Source organism: Rhinolophus ferrumequinum, chromosome 23 (assembly GCF_004115265.2).
Source record: "Rhinolophus ferrumequinum isolate MPI-CBG mRhiFer1 chromosome 23, mRhiFer1_v1.p, whole genome shotgun sequence".
NCBI lineage: Eukaryota > Metazoa > Chordata > Mammalia > Chiroptera > Rhinolophidae > Rhinolophus > Rhinolophus ferrumequinum.
Window position 1 is genome coordinate 3,160,707 of NC_046306.1, and position 18,532 is coordinate 3,179,238.

At 41.1% G+C, this 18,532-nt stretch overlaps 1 protein-coding gene across 1 annotated transcript in view; it reads right to left on the minus strand.

Moving 5' to 3' along the window:
* Positions 1-627: 627 nt before the first annotated feature.
* ZNF831 (zinc finger protein 831) overlaps positions 628-18,532 on the minus strand; it is a 58,883-nt gene continuing 40,978 nt past the window's right edge. Inside the window, exons 3-5 of the mRNA XM_033095445.1 lie at positions 17,401-17,540; positions 754-905; positions 628-710 (exon numbers count right to left, since the gene is read on the minus strand). Coding sequence (XP_032951336.1) covers positions 628-710; positions 754-905; positions 17,401-17,540 — 375 coding nt within the window. The remainder of the gene's footprint in view (positions 711-753; positions 906-17,400; positions 17,541-18,532) is intronic.

The window sequence follows — 18,532 nt, forward strand, 5'->3', positions numbered from 1 at the left end:
AAAAGGATGGTAATTCAGTCACTGCTGGCCAGATGGGACCCTGCAGCCTTTTCACAGATGGTCTTCATTTTCCCCAGTCAACACCCTGCAAGCAAGGCTAAGATTGGGCTCATTACTGCTGGAGAGAGGGGAGAAAGAGGGGAAATTGAGGTCCAGAGAAGTTAAGCAATTTGTGCTGGTTGCCCAGTGATTAGAACTGAAAATAGCCCGTGTTCCAGGAAGCCGTCTCCATTACTCCATCCTTTATGTATTTCCGAGCATGATGAAGAGTGCACCTCTTACCGCTTCACATGTAAGCAATGTTCCCTGCAGCTCCCACACATAATAACTACTTATATCTCTATTTCACGTGGACTCTCAAGCCCATCCACTGACCTATTTTAGCCTTGCAATGGCCCTGTGGAAAGAATCAACTGAACTTTCTTTTTAAAGATGGGAGGAGGGGCTGGGCACCAAGACTTCCGGTTGCTGGGAATTCGTAGCACACATTGCCAGTACTCAAGGAGGTTGTTGACTTCTCAATATTAGATTCTCAACCAGTCTCACTGGGGATTCTCACCCAGTACCCTGTCCACTAGTTTAGGGTCCTGTTGACTGACCCACAGATGTCACACTTTTGTCATCATCTCACAGGCATCTGTCCCCGCTGCTAAACTTCAGGCTCTTGAGAGCATAGATGGCTATCTCCTGCTCATCCTGCAGCCTGGTACCTGTTCAGACGCAGTTTGGATTCACCTCCAAGGAAACGGTTACCTGTCATGTCTGAAGAAGACTGCCCAAGAGTCCTGCATGGGTCCAGCCCCTTGAGTGGGGGAGGGTGACTGTCTTTTCTCAGCACCCGGAGTGGCTTGCGCAGTCTATCTGCTTTCATATGAACACGACACTGCAAGAAATTCCCTCTGTACCTGTGGGACAGAGAAGTACATGGATAGTGACCAGTCTTGAGAGCATGTTCCCAGAAGTTAATACACACAAAATTCCAAAAAGGTGATGCTCAAACAATAAAACCCAAGCCCCTGTGGGGGAGGAAGGGGCTTGGGAGAACACAGGCTCGAAGTAGTTTGTCAGCTCTTAGAAACACCTTATCCCTTCTATCCTGGTTTTCCTTCCATGACATGGGGATGATACAGGACCTAACTCATGAGGTTGTGGTAGGGACTTAATGAGGTAGTGCTTATAAAACGCTTCCCATAATGCTTAGCACATAGCAAGAACTTACTAAAGGTTAGTTGCTATACCTAAATACTGAACCCTATGGTCTTACACTTACTAAACAGACATCTGATAGAGCATTCTGCAATGACAGAAATGCTCTATAATCTGCATTGACCAAGGTAGTAGCCACTAACCACTAAACTATTGAGCATTGAAATGTAGCTAGTGTGTCTGAGGAACTGAGTTTTACATTTTATTTCATTTTAATGGACTCAAATAGCCACACGCGGCTAACGGCTAATGCACCGGGCAGTGCAGGTCTAAAGGGTCTCCTTTGAAAAGATGGGCATCACAGACCATGCAGTGAAGCCTTTCTAGATGATCTGGTCTAATCTCCAAAACAAATTATTCACATCCCAGTGGGAGGGCATAACAACAGCAGAAAAAGAAAATTCTAGAGCTCTTATTTATAGTTAATTATTTTTATATAGACTCTCTTATGTCTATCATCGCATGCCCTTTATAATGTACATAATACATTGTTGGAGTAGAACACATGTATCATTTGTAAATGAACAATTATGCATGTGTTAGGGTACAGGCTCAAAACTGTTTACTACCAGTAGTAGGGATGTGCAAGAAACCACAGATCAGCAAGCTAGTCTAGCGCCCCCATGTTGCAGGTGACAGAACTGAGACCCCAAGCAGCTGTGATGTGCCCTGAGACACAGGCAGACCAGTTGGTCAGGTGGGAGCTAGGCTCTGACCCAGGGCTCTGTACCATTTTGTAGAGGTCACCATCAGTGGTCAGCTCTTTGAAAGCATCTTTGCTCTGCTTCTAGCTGCCTGGTCAAGCCACAAAGACTCCCTTCTCTTTATAAACCTCAGTTCACAAGAATTCTATTCCCATGACGCTCTTTCAAACCACCTGGCTGAGGAGGAAGGTGAGGCAACCCACTTGGCCATTTTCCTGTCTCATTTGTCTGAGCTGCCGACATCCAGCCGCAGTCCCATGATCACCAGGGCTGCTCGCAGAATTTTAATTAAGTTCTGCAGTATGAATGCAGTATCCTCTCGGGTGCTGATTTTTACAGCACCAACAATGAGAAAGTGACTTTTTGTTCATTTTTTCTGGTGTTTGGGAGGGGTTCCACGTACAAGATAATGTTGCCTCCCTGGCCTTGAACAGGAGCTGTCATTCCCCAGGGGTGCCTGCCTTGTTTTTTGAAGCAGTCCATCACTGCTTGTCAAGACCACAGGTTCCTGAAAGAGCAATCTGAGCTGGGGTGGAAAGTAACAGGGCTGCTGTTTCGATAATCACAAGCCCTGAACCAGTCGGGGCTCCTGCTGGACTGGGGCGGAGAGTGATTTCAAACTGCAGAAACAAAGGGAGGAAGGAAGGTGGGGGGGTCACAGGGAGAATTCTTCTATGTGCTGTGGGTCACCTTTGCCCCCAAGTCCGTGGGTGACTGCCACACGCTTGCAGGTGTTAAGAATGGCACAGTTTGAACTGCAGGGAGGTTTTGCTTTTGGAAAATATCCAAGCAAGGCACTCCACTCAATGAAAATAACTGGGAGCCTGCTGGGAGAGTCCTGGCCCCTGAATTCAGGTCTCATTAAGGTGGAATTTCAACCCTTTGGACCTTGCGGGGAGAACCCAAGTGGATCTTGGCATTGTCTTCAAAGTAATATTTTGTTAAGTCCTGGGCAGGGTCTGTTTCTTTCTCTCCTGGGTTCTCCCAGGACATTCCACGTGCCGCCCCTCATGGAGCAGGATCACCCTGGGGATGAACAGCCAGGGTGACACAGTGGCGCAGGTTCCCCCATCACCAGTCACGCCAGGCCTCCTGCCGCTTAGCGGACCCCGTGACTGCCTCTCACCTTCACCAGGCTGCACATCCACACCCCGTTGCTGGAGTGTTGACTACTACTGGTCCACACTTAGCCCCTCTCTAGACGATTGCCCTTGGTAGATGGGTGCCATCTTGCCTGGAGAGACCTGGGGGAGTTTGCACACATGCACCCCTCTCAGGAAAGACCATTAGCCATTGACTGACTGTCATGGGATATGACAGCCCAGTCCCTTTGCTTCTAAGTAGGACAGTCTCTGGTGCATTTCACACTCCAGAACTCCCCATGGGATCAGGCAGGACTGGATAGCCAACACCAAATCTTTGCTTAGCTCTTCCCTTGCCCTGGTCTGCTTCCTTCACTCCCTTACAAGCCTCCTGAGAGTCGGCCCTCCATAAGTTACTTGGCCAAGAATCGCCACCTCAGGCTTTATTTCCGGTGAGCCCAACCGCAGACGCATGATTTGACTGTCTTCCCCTCCTTCCCTTCTCCTCACTCCCATTTACCTACTTCCCTCAGAGATATTCACTTGGGTATGTTTGATAAACACCCTTCAATATGCACACATCCTGATAAATATGTAGTGTCACTTTTGTGCATGACATTGAACCACAGAGCCGTTCTTTTCCTTACTTTATTTCTACTCGAGGTCATGTTTATGAGATCAATCTAGATTTCTGTATTTCTGTCTAATTTGCTGCTTTTAGCTGGCCTGTATAGTGGTTTACTTTTTTTTAATAAGCTGCCATTTAAAGTCCCGATTTTAAATCCAACTCCTAGGCTCAGCATACCCTCTGCTCTCTTGGTCTCTCTCTGTCAGTCTTCCTTTAAGAGCATAGGTTATTGACACTGCTGTAAGATCAGTGTGACATCTTTGTTTGTAGCCCTCATAGAAAACCTGTCAGAAAAAAGTCTTCTTACCCCACATTCAGCTCCAGCAGGGACAATGACAGCTGGTTGGCCAAAGTCAAGAGCTCAGGAGACACTAGTATTGGCTGGAGTGCAGTAGGACATTCATAAAAGGAGGCAGGGGAGGTTTTTGTCATGTATCTTGATGCTGCCTGAAAACCACTGACCACCCTGCCTCCTCCAACCCCACCCTGTCCCCTTCTCCAAGGAGAGTCTTACAGGTTTACACACCTACCGCACACATGCTCATCCTGGGGAAAGAACATGTGGCCTGTCATATTATTCCTCTCTTGAGCCCATAGAAGGAAATAACAAAGCAAAGAGAAGTGAAGTGGAGGTATGGTAGACCCTTTGTGTCCCACTAAGCAGAATCTGGGACCATGGTCAAAGCTTCTGGTGTCATGGGGAATGTGACAAAGTATCTCAACCATGTGTAGTGGTGGCCATCACTTCTCTAGGGATGGCTGTGTTTCCAACTCACTTCAGAGACTGAGCTCTCCTTACTGACAGTGTAATCTCACTGAACAAGTAAATTGTGCCATGGCTAAAGTGAGTAGACACACGCCTCAGACAGACAAACATCTACTCCGTAAGGAAAAACACCGTCAGTTAAGAGCATTACATTTTCAGTGCCCAGGCTTTTCTCTTTTGCTCCCCCTCAATGATTCATGTGTAATTTAGGCTTCACAGAGCACCTTTCTCCCATATAACCTCCCATCTCCTCCTCGTTCATTCGGATTCGCTGGGGACTTCACAGCTCATTGTTCCGTTTGTCAGAAGCTTCCTAGAACAAGTCTCTGGGTGTTTCATGCTTCATATGGCACTGTACACAGTTACAAATTAATCAATAGAATCCAATTCCATGGTCCAGTGCTTGCTTTAGACATGGCAGAGACGTATTCTGCGAGCTCTCTGAATCCTACGCCTCTAGTTAATGTCAGGGCAATTAGGCATCCAAGTATGAATTTCTACATTTTTTCCATTTCCACTCTGAAAATGGATCCTGCATTTTCTCATCCTCTCCTTTGACTCATGTACTTTCATTAATGAAAACAGCCATTTTCATTACAGTGTGATATTTGGAGTTAACAACAAACAAAGAGACGGATGAAATGGAATGGAGGGCCCTAAAAAAACTCCAAGTATGAGGGGAAAGTTAAAATACAGCAAATAAGTGAGAAAAAAAAGTGATTAATCCAGGAGTCTGCATCCTTTTTGTATAAGTGTCCAGATAGTAAATATTTTCAACTTTGCAGGCCGCGTACAACCTTTGCCAGATATTCTGTGTGTGTGTGTGTGTGTGTGTGTGTGTGTGTGTGTGTGTGTGTATCCTTTTAAAAATGTAAAAACCATGTCTAGTTCACAAGGGCATTCAAACACAGGTCAAAAGCCAAATTTGACCCATGGTCCATAGTTTTCAATATGGACAAATATTAGTTTTTCCTTACATTATACTGGGTATGCCAAAAAAAAATGTATACACATTTTAAGAGATGCTATCTGTGTATTACTTTTCAAAGTTGAATTAAATTATGGTAGCACTGTATAGTATGACAGTCAATGAAAAGATGGTGTTAATCAAATGAGTGCTATCGTCACCATGCGACAGGCAAGACAGTCAGAGAAAATGGTGGAAGCCTGGTTGTTATTCAAGGAGCACAAGACCATTTTGAAGTGGTATTTGAAATTCGAGAACGTTGTGGAAGTACAACGACAATGGAGTCGTGAGTATGCAACAGAACCTCCAACGTATATGCCTAACAATTGCACACATTCGTGGTAAGTTGGAGACACATGATGCTGCGTGTGACGTGCACAAGGGAAAATCTGGAGGCCTCACACAGCAACAAGTTTTGCTGTTTCTGCTGAGGTGTTGGAACAGTTTACATGCTTGCCACAGAAGTCTACCAAACAATGTTCGCCACAATCAATAGGGTCTGGGCACTGGCGGTAACCACTTTGAGCACTTCTTGTAATTGCAGAGGTCAAACGTGACTTGTATTTGTCTTTTGTTATTGGTCTATATTGAGTATTACAATTGTAGTACAGTTTTTTCCCTTCTTAAAATGTGTATACATTTTTTTGGCACCTCTGTACATTACAGAATATATTTTTGTATTTGTGACACTGGGAGCTTGAAAATAAGAAAAGATTTCTTAAACAAGACCTAAAAGTAACAATTATAACTGAAAAGTTAGCTCTATTTCACTACATCAAAATTATAACTTCTTGATGACAAGAGAATCATAAACAAGGTTACGAAATAACAAGTCCATTTCAGACAGTACTATGGACTCATTACTCTGATTGACTACCACCATATTCACCCTTATACTAAAAACAACTAAAAATGCAGATTAAAATATTAAAATGTTTAAAACTTATATTGCAACATATTGGTGTTAAGGTTAAAAAGTAAGATACATTTAAAAGTCCAAATCCAAGTGAAAACTGAAACCTGAAAAGGTAAGAAAGCTTTCATTTTGAGGGTATTTGCAAAGCCAAGTGAACTTGGTTTTCCATTTTCATGGTCTGCTGTAGTGCGGGGTACAGAATTCAAACCTAGAATCAATTCTAGGTGAGAGTCAAAGGGAAGAGCCAACTCTAGTCCTGCATAAAGCTGAGACCTCAGAGGATCATATCTCAATATGTGGGTGAATTAAAAATAACGCACCCTACCCCTACCATCTGTCCAGGAGACTTAAAAAAATCCAATCTTTTCACTGAGTGAAAGGGATAAAAGTCTCTCTTGTTAATTTCATAACAATGAGACAGTCTTCTCATGAGTTTGCAATCTGAATTCACGCTACAGAGTGACATGAAGAAATCTAAAACTAAGAATTTTACTTAAAGTGGTACCCAGTGGGTGCCTCCAGGCACCTAGCAGAAGCAAAAACAAATCATTCCTGAAGAAACTCACATCCAACCCAAGTCTCAAAGTTCCAAAAATCGTAGCTCACTGTGAAAAATCTGAAAACAAACATGGCCACAAGTCACCATTATTGCGAGCTAGTACATAAAACAAGTCAAACATGCCAAGACTTCCTATGTTGGCATTATCAGATGCAAAATATTAAGTGTGTCCTTGAAAAAGATGGAAAATAAGAGTAAAGATGAAAGAAACAGAAAAAACAATCCTAAAATCCAAAGGGAACCACAAGAGATTTCAAATAACCAAAGCAACCTTGAACAAGACAATTGAAGCAGACAGCATCACACCTCCTGTTTCAAAATCTATTACAAGGCTATAGTAATAAAAAATAGTATGGTACTGGCAGAAAAACAGAACTATGGACCAATAGAACAGCATAGAGTGCCCAGAAATAAACCCACCTTTTACTGTAAACTGACCTTCAAGAGGGGGTCAAGAATACACAATGGGAAAGGACAGCCTCTTCAATAAATGGTGCTGGAACAGCTGGATCTCCACATGCAAAACAATGAAATTGGACCCTTACCTCACACCATACACAAAAAACCAACTCAGAATGAATTAAAGACTTAAACGTAAGACCTGAAATTGTAAAACTCTGAGAAGGAAACAGGGGAAAGCTTCTGGATATTGGCCTTGGCAATGATATCTTGGATATGACACCAAAAGCACAGATCACAAAAACAAAAATGAACAAGTGGGACTACATTAAACTAAAAGGCTCCTGCAGAGAAAAGACAAAAATCAACAAATGAAAAGACATTTACAGAATGGGAGAAAATATTTGCAAACCATATATCTGATAAAAGGTTAATATCCAAAACATATAAGGAACTCATATAACTCAAAAACAAACAAACAAACAAAAATAACCCAATTTTTTTAAATGGGCAAAAGACCTAAATAGACATTTCTCCATAGAGGATATACACATGGCCAACAGATATTTGAAAAAGTGCTCAACATCACTAATCATAGGGAAATGCAGATCAAACCCACAATGAAATATCACCTCATACCTGTTAGGATGGCTATTACCAAAAAAAAAGTGTTGGCAAGAATGTGGGAAAAAGGGAATCCTGCACTCTGTTGATGGGAATATAAATTGGTACATTCAATATGAAACAATGTGGAAAACAGTATGGAGGTTCCTCAAAATGTTAAAAAATAGAACGACCATATCACCTGGCAATCCCACTTATGGGTATATACCAAAACAAATTAAAATCAGGATCTCGAAAAGATATCTGTATACCCACATTCCTTGCAGCATGATTTAGAATAGCCAAGATATGGAAAACTACCCAAATGTCTATTAACAAAAGAATGAATAAAGAAAATGTGGCATATACGTACAATGGAATACTACTCAGCCTTAAAAAAGAAAATATTGCCATTTGCTACAACATGGATGAAGTTGAAAGACATTATGCTAAATGAAATAAGCCAGGTACAGAAGAACAAATACTACATGGTCCCACTTATATCAGGAATCTAACATAGTCAAACTCATAAAAATAGAGAGTAGAATGGTGGTTACCAGGGCCTGGAGAGAAGGGGAATAAAGGAGGTGTTGATCAAAGGGTACAAAATTTCACTTATGCAAAAATGAATTAATCCCAGAGATCAACAGTTAACAACACTGCACTGTATACTTAAAATTTTAAGCGGGTAGATCTGATGTCAAATATTCTTATCAAAAAAAAAGGAGGAAAGAAAATTCTAAAGATGACAGATAAGTTTAGGATAGTGTATGTGGTGATGCCATGTTCCCCGAAAATAAGACCTAGCCAGACAATCAGCTCTAATGCATCTTTTGGAGCAAAAATTAATATAAGACCCAGTCTTATTTTATTATAAGACCTGGTCTTAGTTTACTATACTATAAGACTCGGTATAATATAATATAATATAATATAATATAATATAATATAATATAATGTAATATAATATAATATAATTGATATAATATAATACAATATAATACCGGGTCTTACATTAATTTTTGCTCCAAAAGATGCATTAGAGCTGACTGTCCAGCTAGGTCTTTTTTTCAGGGTAACACAGTAGATGTACACTTATCTTCAAACTCATCGAGATGTATATGTTAAATATGTACAGCTTTTATGTAAGTCAATCATAACTCAATAAACAAAGAGAAAAGAAAAATAAAGAGCAAGAGACTATAAAAACAACCAAGCATATCTGAAAATAGTTAAATGGAACCTTTTGGAAATAAAACATTATCTACATTAACAATTAAATGTAAAATTCAACAGATCAATAAAAGCAGGAAAGGTGGGGCAATTCAGAGGCCATTGCAATAGTCCAGGGACTTTTTCCAACCAAGATGGTGTAACAGTAACAAGAGTTACCCTCTCAAGTAAAAATTAAAAAACTGGACAGTGTATTAAGCAATGAAAGCAGTGATTCCTGAGAGAAGAGAAACAAATGAGGTAAGCCTTGGGATTGCCTCAACTTAATGGCAGAGAAATTTTCCAGATCCAGTACCATTTGTTGAAAAGACTATACTTGCTCTACTAAATTTCCTTTGAACCTTTGTCAAAAATCAATTGGCCATATACATGTGGCCTATTTCTGTATTCTTTTTTCTGTTTCATTGATCTATTTGTCCATTTTGATGCAAATACCACACTGTCTTGAATACTTAGTTTTACAGTAAGTCTTCAAGTCATGTGGTGTAATCAAGACAGTGCAGTATTTGCACCAGAACAAAGAGATGAACAAATGGTGCTGGAACAATTAGATATTCACATGCAAAAATAAAAACTTTGATTTATATGTCACAACATATACAAAAATTAAGCAAAAATGAATCATAGGCCTGAATGTTAAACCCAAAAGTATAAAACTTTAGAAGAAAATTTACAAGAAAAATATTTGTAGCTGTGAGTTTAGGCAAAGATTTTTTTCAGTTACGACACCAAAAACACAATCCAAAGAAATCAATGAAAATTAGACTTCATTAAAATTAAAACCACTTACTTATTATAAGACACCATTAAGAGAATAAAAAGACAAAGTAGAGACTGGAAGAAAATATTTTCATATCATATATCTGATAAAGGACTTATAACCAGAATATATAAAGAGCTCTTCAAACTCAATAATAAAAAAAAAAACGACTCCTCCAAGATGGCAGAGTATACAAATACTATGCCTGTTTCCTTCCATGAACACATTAAAATTACAACTAAATTGTAGAACAATCAACCTAGAGAACCATCTGAAGTCCAGCTGAACAGAAACTTTATAACTAAGGATATAAAGAAGCCACATTGAGACTGGTATGAGTGCAGAGACACAGAACAGGCCCCAAACCTCTGTGTGGCAATTGAGAATCAGGAGGGCTATCTTGGCAACAGTTTCTCCCCAGAGGAGCAAGACCCCAGCTTCACACCAGCCTCCCCAGCCCAGAGTACCAGTGCTGGGAAGAGGAGCCCCCACAACATCTGGCTGTGAGAAACAGTGGGGATTCGAATCATTCGAGTGAGATGGAAGGCTGCAGGAAACCCACACATCCTCTTAAACGGCCCCGTGCACACACTCTCTTGCTTGCAAACACTCACTCTGGGCTCTGGTGCAGGGATGGTGACTCGGGGCATTGGAGGCATACGGGGGTGGGGGATGGGTTGCAGACTGAGGTATATGGTTTCAAGGCAAGGACTGGAAGACAGTCACCACTTTTCCTGTGAGGAGAACTTCTCCCATGCAGCTGGCAGGCTGACAGCATCTTTCCTGTGTTGAACCCGCTCCCCGCGCTTATGGACAAATCTGAATCTGATTGGTCTGGTGAGCTCCAATCGCTCCACCCTGCTGACTCACTAGGACCCCACCCCACCCAATTCCCTCAATGCTGGAGGCCCTTTCTGCATGAGCAGCCAGCCCCGCCCACATTGCATTCTTTCTTGGAAAACCATCAGAGTCCATAGGCTCCAGCTGGGTGGCAACTGGCCTCAGTGAGCTCTGAGATTTTTGCTGAGTAGCGCCAGGCTCAGCACTGACACCAAACCATAGTCTACATTAACCTAGTGACCACTAATTCTTCCCACTCTAGTGACTCCCTGAAACCCTTCCTCACCCAACTCGCATACTGCACGAGGCTTTATCAGTGGCTTAATCTTAAGGGAGCTGGCAGGTAGCAACCAGCCTTGGAGTGTCCTGGCTTTTTGCAGAGCTATTTGTGGCAGCCATCCTTGATTCGCAGCATGGCCTCTCCACATGCCTCCAACTTTAGCCAGCAAACAACTGTGAATCACTTGTAGCTCCTACCAGGTAGTCTCCAGCCAGTCAGAGGCAGTGGGTGACCTGGGCCTGCACTGGAGCCCCTCCCAAGAGGCCTCAGAACCAACATACTTGGAGGTTGGCTTCAGACCATAGCAGAGAACTTCCCAATTAGCCCACAAGCAGCACACACAAAGGACGGTCTTAACAGGCACCAGAGCCCACTGGAGCAAATCCCACTCAGTAGGGTCAGCCCCCCACACAGCAGCCCATAAGCTGTGGATGTGGCCAAACCCAAACACTACTTCAGGGGGACATGTGCATCCATATGTTCATTGCAGCATTGTTTACAATGGCCAAGATGTGGAGGCAGCCTGGGTGTCCATCGATGGATGAATGGATAAAAAAGAGGTGGTACATATGGAATATTGCTCAACCAGGGAAGGGAATGGTTTTTTGCCATCTGCAAAGGCATGGATGGACACGGAGGGTGTTGTGGAGTATGTCAGACAGAAAAAGACAGATGCAATGTGATTTTGCTTATATATGAAATCTAAAGAACAAAATAAACAAACAAACAAAAACAGAAACAAACTCATAGATACAGAAAACATTTTGATGGTTGCCAGATGGGAGGGGTGTTGAGGGTGTATGTGTAAAAAGGGAAAGGGATTAAGAAATACAAATTAGTTGTAACAAAGTAGTCATAGGGACATAGGGTACAGCATAAAGAATACAGTCAATAATATTATAATAACTATGTATGGTGTCAGATGGGTACTAGATTTGTTGGGGTGATAGATGGGAGGGGTTTGGAAAGCAGGGTGAAAAAGGTGAAGTGATTAAGGAGTACAAATTGGTAGTTACAAAATAATCAGGGGGATGTGAAGTAAAGCATAGGGAATATAGTCAATGATATGGTAATAACTATGTATAGTGCCAAGTGGGTACTAGACTAGTCCAGGGTGTCACTTCTTAAATTATATAAATGTGTAACCATTATACTGTACCATTAAACCACAACTGAAACTAACATAAAATAATACTGAATGTCAAATGTAATTGATAAATTAAAAAGGGGATTAAGGTGTCCAAATTTCCAGGTATAAAACAAATAAGTCATGGGGATGTACTGTACAACATAGGGAATATAGTCAGTAATATTGTGATAACTTGGTATGGTGTCAGATGGTGGCTGGACTTATCATGGTGATCACTTCTTTAGTTATATAAATGTTGAATAACTGTAATATCCCCCTGAAAGTAATATAATATTGTATGTTAGCTATATTTTTAATTAAAAAATCATTTAAAAAAGAAAGAAAGCACCTGTGCCCTTAAAAAAAAAATGCATCTTATTTTGGGTAACAGAGGAAGAAATCATAGTTCGGATAGATTCTGGAAAAGCAAATAAAGATGGTAATAGACATCTTTATGGGACCACTTTGCCTATGCCACTTCTGGTGTTAAAGCACCTCACATACGTCATTTCATTTAATCTCTACAACAACATGGTTAGGCGGTTATTAGTAAATCATTTTACAGATGTGGAAATGGAAGCTTAGTGAGGTCTAGTAACATGAGGAAAGTGACTCAACTAAGTGACAGAATCAGGATCTAAATCTGACTCTGAAACCTCTTCTCTTAACTACCATGTCACTGTAGAAGAGATGGGTGAGGGGGCCTGACTGCCCCGTACTGATAGGACATTTGCTTAGATTTTGGAAAAACAGCTTTTCATGGCCTGTCATTGATCCCATTTCTCATACACCATATTTCCATCTTATTATGTACCTGCAATTTCAAAACTTCACGAAGAATTGTGGGGGCAGGGGGAGAAAAATAATTCCCAAGATAGTAAGCAAGCTAGAAATGGTTAAGTTACATCATGCCAAGGTCCGTAGCAAAGTAAGAAATCAAATTAAAAAAAATACATATTTCTAAAAGAAATAAAAAGAAGAAATAAAATAAACAACCTATCTTTTTTAATGGGCAAAAGATTTGAACAGATAGTTCCGCAAAGAAGATACAGGAGTGACAAACAAACACATAAAAAGATTCTCAGTACCATCAGTTACCAGGTAAATGCAAATTCAAACTATAAGCTACCACTACACACCTATTAGAATGACTGAAATGAAAAACAATGGCCACACCAAATGTTGGCAAGGATATGGAGAAACTAGAACTCTCGCACACTGCTAGTGGAAATGTAAAATGACACAACCACTTTGGAAAATCGTTTAGCAGCTTCTTAAATTTTTAATTATGCATCAACCATGTGATCCAGCCATTCTACTCTTAGATGTTTACCCAAGAGAATTTAAAGCATGTAACCATACCAACCAAGGCTTATAGATAAATATTTCTAGTTTTTATTTGTAATAGACCCAACCTGAAACAAACCAAAAGTCTACCAAGTGAATATAAAAAAAAAAAATTGTGACATATCCATCCTAATTGGCAATAAAAAGGATATAATTTTTCATACACACAACAACATGGATAAACCTCAAAATAGTCTGCTGAGTGAAAAAAGCAGCCAAGCCAAAATAAATAAACAAACAAATAACAAGAACAACACCAGAGCACATATTGTATGATTCCATTTCTATAAAATTTGAGGAAAAGTGAACTAATCTATAGTGACACAAAGTACATCAATGGTTACCTGGGGACAAGAGGGCTGTAGGATGGCCAGGAGGAAGGAATTACAAAGGGACACATAGAAACTACGCATTATGGATGCATTCATTATCTTGATTGTGTTGCTGGTTTCACAAGTGTGTACATATGTCAAAATTTATAAAATTGTGTATTTTAAATATGCATAACATTAAAATTCAATATACCTCAATAGAGCTTTTCAAAAAAATAAGAAAACTTAGTAAAATTTTAAAGATAGATCTGAACAAAATACCTAGATTATAGCACAGACACAAAGTTATTGAAAATAGAGGTTAAGAGACATGAAAGATAGGGACTGTCTAGGATACGTTATTTCAGTGTTCCAGAAAGAGAGGACAGAGGATGAGGTAGAGGCAACGTTTGAAGAATGATGGCTGAGAAATTTCTAGATAGACATCAACCCACAAATCATAGAAGCCCAATGGATTCCTAATGGAATAAATAAAAGTAGCATGTACCTGTACACATCAAAGTAAAAGTATAGAACACCGAAGATTAAAAGTAGATCTTAAACATAGCAAGAGATAAAAGATTTTCAAAAGACAGATAAGTAGACTTAACAGCCGACTTCTCCACCGCAACACAGAAGCCAAAGGATATGGCAATAATTGCTTGATGTACTGAGAGAAAATAACTGTCAACCTAGGATTTTATACTCAGTAGAAATATTTTTCAACAACAAGGATATTTAGGAAATAAATACATTTTCAGACGAATAAAAATGCCATTTTTCTTCTCTAAAGGAAATTCGGAAGGACATGTTTCAGACAGAAGAAAGCAATCCCAGAAGGAAGGTCTGATATGTGAAAAAGAATGAAGAGGCAAGATATTTGCAAGAATGTGGGTAAATATAAGTGAACAGGCTTAAAAAGACAAACAGCAGACTTTGAAAAATATTTGCAATATACGTAATAGGCAAAGAATATGTACAAATCTAGAACAGAGAGAATCCTACAAATTCTGGATGGGCAAAAACATTAAAAATCTGCTAATAACAAACATTAGTAAGAATATGGGAGCAGAGCAGACTCTCACTCATTGCTGGAGGAAATGTAAAATTACACAGCCCTGTGTGGAGGGACTTGCTATTCACTTGTAAAGTTGGAAATGTGATTATCTTATAACCAGCAATTCTACTTTTAGGTATATTTCTTAAAACACTGCTTGCATTGTGCCTAAGGAGGATGTGTAAGCATGCTCATTGCAAAGTTAGCAACAACAAAAAAATTGGAAACAATTTAAATGACATAAATAGGGGAATAGAAAATAAAATGTGTTGTATTCATGGGCTGGAACACTGTATAGCAATAAAGATAATGAATTTGACCGTATGTAACATGGTTAGATCTTCAAAAACACAATACTGAATTTAAAAATCCAACTGAGAAACAATAAATTTAGAATAATATTTATATACCTATTTTAAAGACACAAACCAATATGATATATTATTAGTGGATATATTGATTTGCAAAGTATGAAAACAACGATTGAAACAATTAGTGCCAAATACATAAAACTACATAATTACCTGTTTGGTTTTAATTATTTTATTTTACATAATGCATAATATATAAAGTAATATTTCATTTGTTTTATTTTTTTAAAGGTTCAGAAGCAACTATGACAAAATGTTAACGTTTATTAATTCTTGATCATTACCCAGGAGTCTATTATATATTTTCTGAGCTTTCTTGTATTTTTTTTTTTTCAAAAAAAAAGAGAAAGAGAGCAGATGCTCTGAGACATGGACTTTACCATTCTCTGTGAGCTAAGGCCTTGAGGTGAATCTCTGCTACAGTATTTCATTTTCCATAGAACGTTAAGACAACTGAAGTGAAACGGGAAAGTGAATAAAAATAAAAAACAGGCTTCTTTCTTGAGGAGAGAACACACATGTTGATAGATGACAGACAGGCAGAGATGCGTTCATACACATGTGAGTGGGTAGGTGGATGTATAAATTGAGACATAAACTGAGACATGCATATATACTATCATACATGTGGGCAGATGGATAGAGAGTGTAGTAGGTAGAAAAATGACATCCAGACCCTAACCCCCAGAACCTGTGTGGATGTTATCTTCCATGGCAAAAATGACTGTGCAGGTGTGACTGAGGGTACAGCAAGACAATGAGATTATTGGGGTGAACACAGTCTACCACATGAGTCCCAAGAAACGAAAGAAAGTGCAGAAGATTGGGTGGGATAGATGGGAGTTGCAAAGTACAAGACGTGGTTTGGGGCAGTGCAAATCATCACTCCTCCAAAATGCAACCTGCTCCAGCAAACTCAGCATCACCAGCAACTTGTTAGAAATGCGGAATTGTAGGCACCACCCCTGAGGCATCACAAGAAAAACTCCAGAAAACTCCAAGTGACTCTGGTGCCGGTTACAGGCTGGGGAACGCTGGGACAAGCTGCTGTCTGGCATACGGGCTCTGGAGTAAGACTTGCTGGCTCAAAGCTGGGTCCTTGGCAGGTGGCCTGACCTCTCCGTGCCTCAGTTTCCTCATGAGAAAAAATGGGGAGTCACCGCACAGTGGCCGGCACAGAGCAGCCCTCAGCGACACTTGCTCTGGTCGCCTGGCAGAAAACTGAAACGTTGGCAGGGACCTCAGAAGAGGCTATGGCATCTCCAGCCGCTGAGGATCTGAGCAACTGTAGGGAATAACTAGGAATTTGCATTGCCTCTTGAAGACTATCTAGACTTTGGATCAAATATTGACAGGTAGGGGGTGGGAGTAGGAGGCCATGAGCATTCCCGGAAGCAGAGACTGCTGGGAGCCAAGGTGTGAAGGGAAAAGGCAGGAGAGCATCAGGGACCTGGGCTCAGAGTGCGATCAGAGAATGGAAACGGGCCGGACAAGACCGCTTGTAGTCACAGTGAGTAGGAGAGGAGGGGATTGTGGGAGAACAAGGCCCAAAAGCTTCATGGGCGGCCGAGAGGGGACAGGGGCTGGTTAAAGAATTCGCTTTAGAGCTTGTACTAGCGGGCAGCCTGAAGGGTTTTGAGCAAAGGAACAAGACAGTCAAAGAAAGACATGATGAAGGAGTGGTGTTAAAATCCATGTTCCCCCCATTTGTTGCTGGCAGATTATGTGCATATGCATCAGAGTGAAAAGTCTGGAAGGGCACACACCTAAATGTTAACAGTGATTGTCTCGGGTGGTGAGATTACCAGAACGTTTTATTGTTTTGTCTTTGCTCATCTGTATTTTCTAATCTTTCTGCAAAAGACATGCATTGCTTGCATAATTAAAAAAGCAATAAAAGCTGTAAATAATTAACATGCTCTCTCTTCAGGACTTAAACTGGATGGATGTGTTTTCAACTCAGTTATTTCAAATATTTGCTGAATTCCTGGCCTTAGAAAGACGCCATTGAAAACCACCCGCCAGCAGGGCCATGCGAGGCAGACGGATGGGGAAGCGAGTTCAGTCCTTCCCCCGTGAAACTTCAGACCTTGGTCATAAACAAGAACTCTTTTCTCTGGGGCACAGAGATGCCTTTTGAATCCCACGTGAGGTCTTTCCTGGGGAGTCAGGGAAACCACGGTCTACAGTTCCTGACACTAAGGGCACATGTGGAAATGACAGAGGTGGCTACACACCCTACCTTCTGGAGTTGACGCTCAGTTTCTTCTGCTTGCTGCTCCCACGGGACCCCTTCCCTCTCCTCCGAGGCAGTCCTTTATTCCATTCTTGCTCCGACCCCTGGTCCTGGGACACCATCCCTGGGGCTGTTGGGTAGGAGAGCTGAAAATACCAGGCATGTTGGTATCACATTGCTCAAAGCCCTTACAGTGGGAACAACAAAGAAGGGTTCTCTCTGCAGATAGGATGCCTATCTGGGGAAATCGAGGCATGGAAATGCTGTATCACCAAGTAGTCTAAGCATTCCTGGGAGGAACCTTCTGGAACCCTGCCTAGGCTCGATCCACAGGGGAAAGCCCACACTTGTGGTGTTAACCGAAGGCCTAAGGAACAAGAGAGCTTCCCCAACTCTCCTTCTGGGAACCCCTACTCCCAGTACCTAAATGGATTTTGGAAGAAGAACTAATCTGGGCCTTGAAGCCCCGCCTCTCTCAGGCCCAACACCTTCGTTATGAATCCACCGCTCTCAGGATGAAGGAAGTGCTGCCAGTCCCTCAGGCTCTGCCCACCCCGGGGGAGAACAACCCCTGAGGCTCTGGAGTCCAGGCCCTGTCATTGTTCTCTACAGTAAACTAGCATTGAAGCTCCAGGATCCCTGTCAGTTGCCCTGGCCTGAGACCTGCCAGAGCAGCACAACACTCCCCAAGTATAAAATCCAGATGCGTGGAACTGCTCTCAAGATAGGACTAGAAACTTATCATTTAATCACCAAGTGAGAACTCTTGAGGCAACCCAACTCCGTTCCCTTTTTGGTCACTGCTCCCAGGAAACTCAGAGGTAAGTTGAATCTGATCATCATAATTATTTCTCCAGAGTCCCTGGTGCAATAACTCTCCTTTGCAGAGATGGGTTTTTGCCTGGAGTCTATCTCTCAATGAGTTTCTGGTTAATAACCTTAGATGGCTTAGAGTGCTCTCCTGGGCAGTGCTTCATTTCACTTTTTGCCTCTGCTACCAGGAAGCTCAGAGTTAAATTTTATGTCTACTTTAAGAAAACTACTTCAGCCAGAGTCTTGGGTACAACAATTTCTCCTTTTAAATTTATCTTGTCATAATTTTCTTCCATGTTGCATTATTCGCTTTGATTCTCTCTGC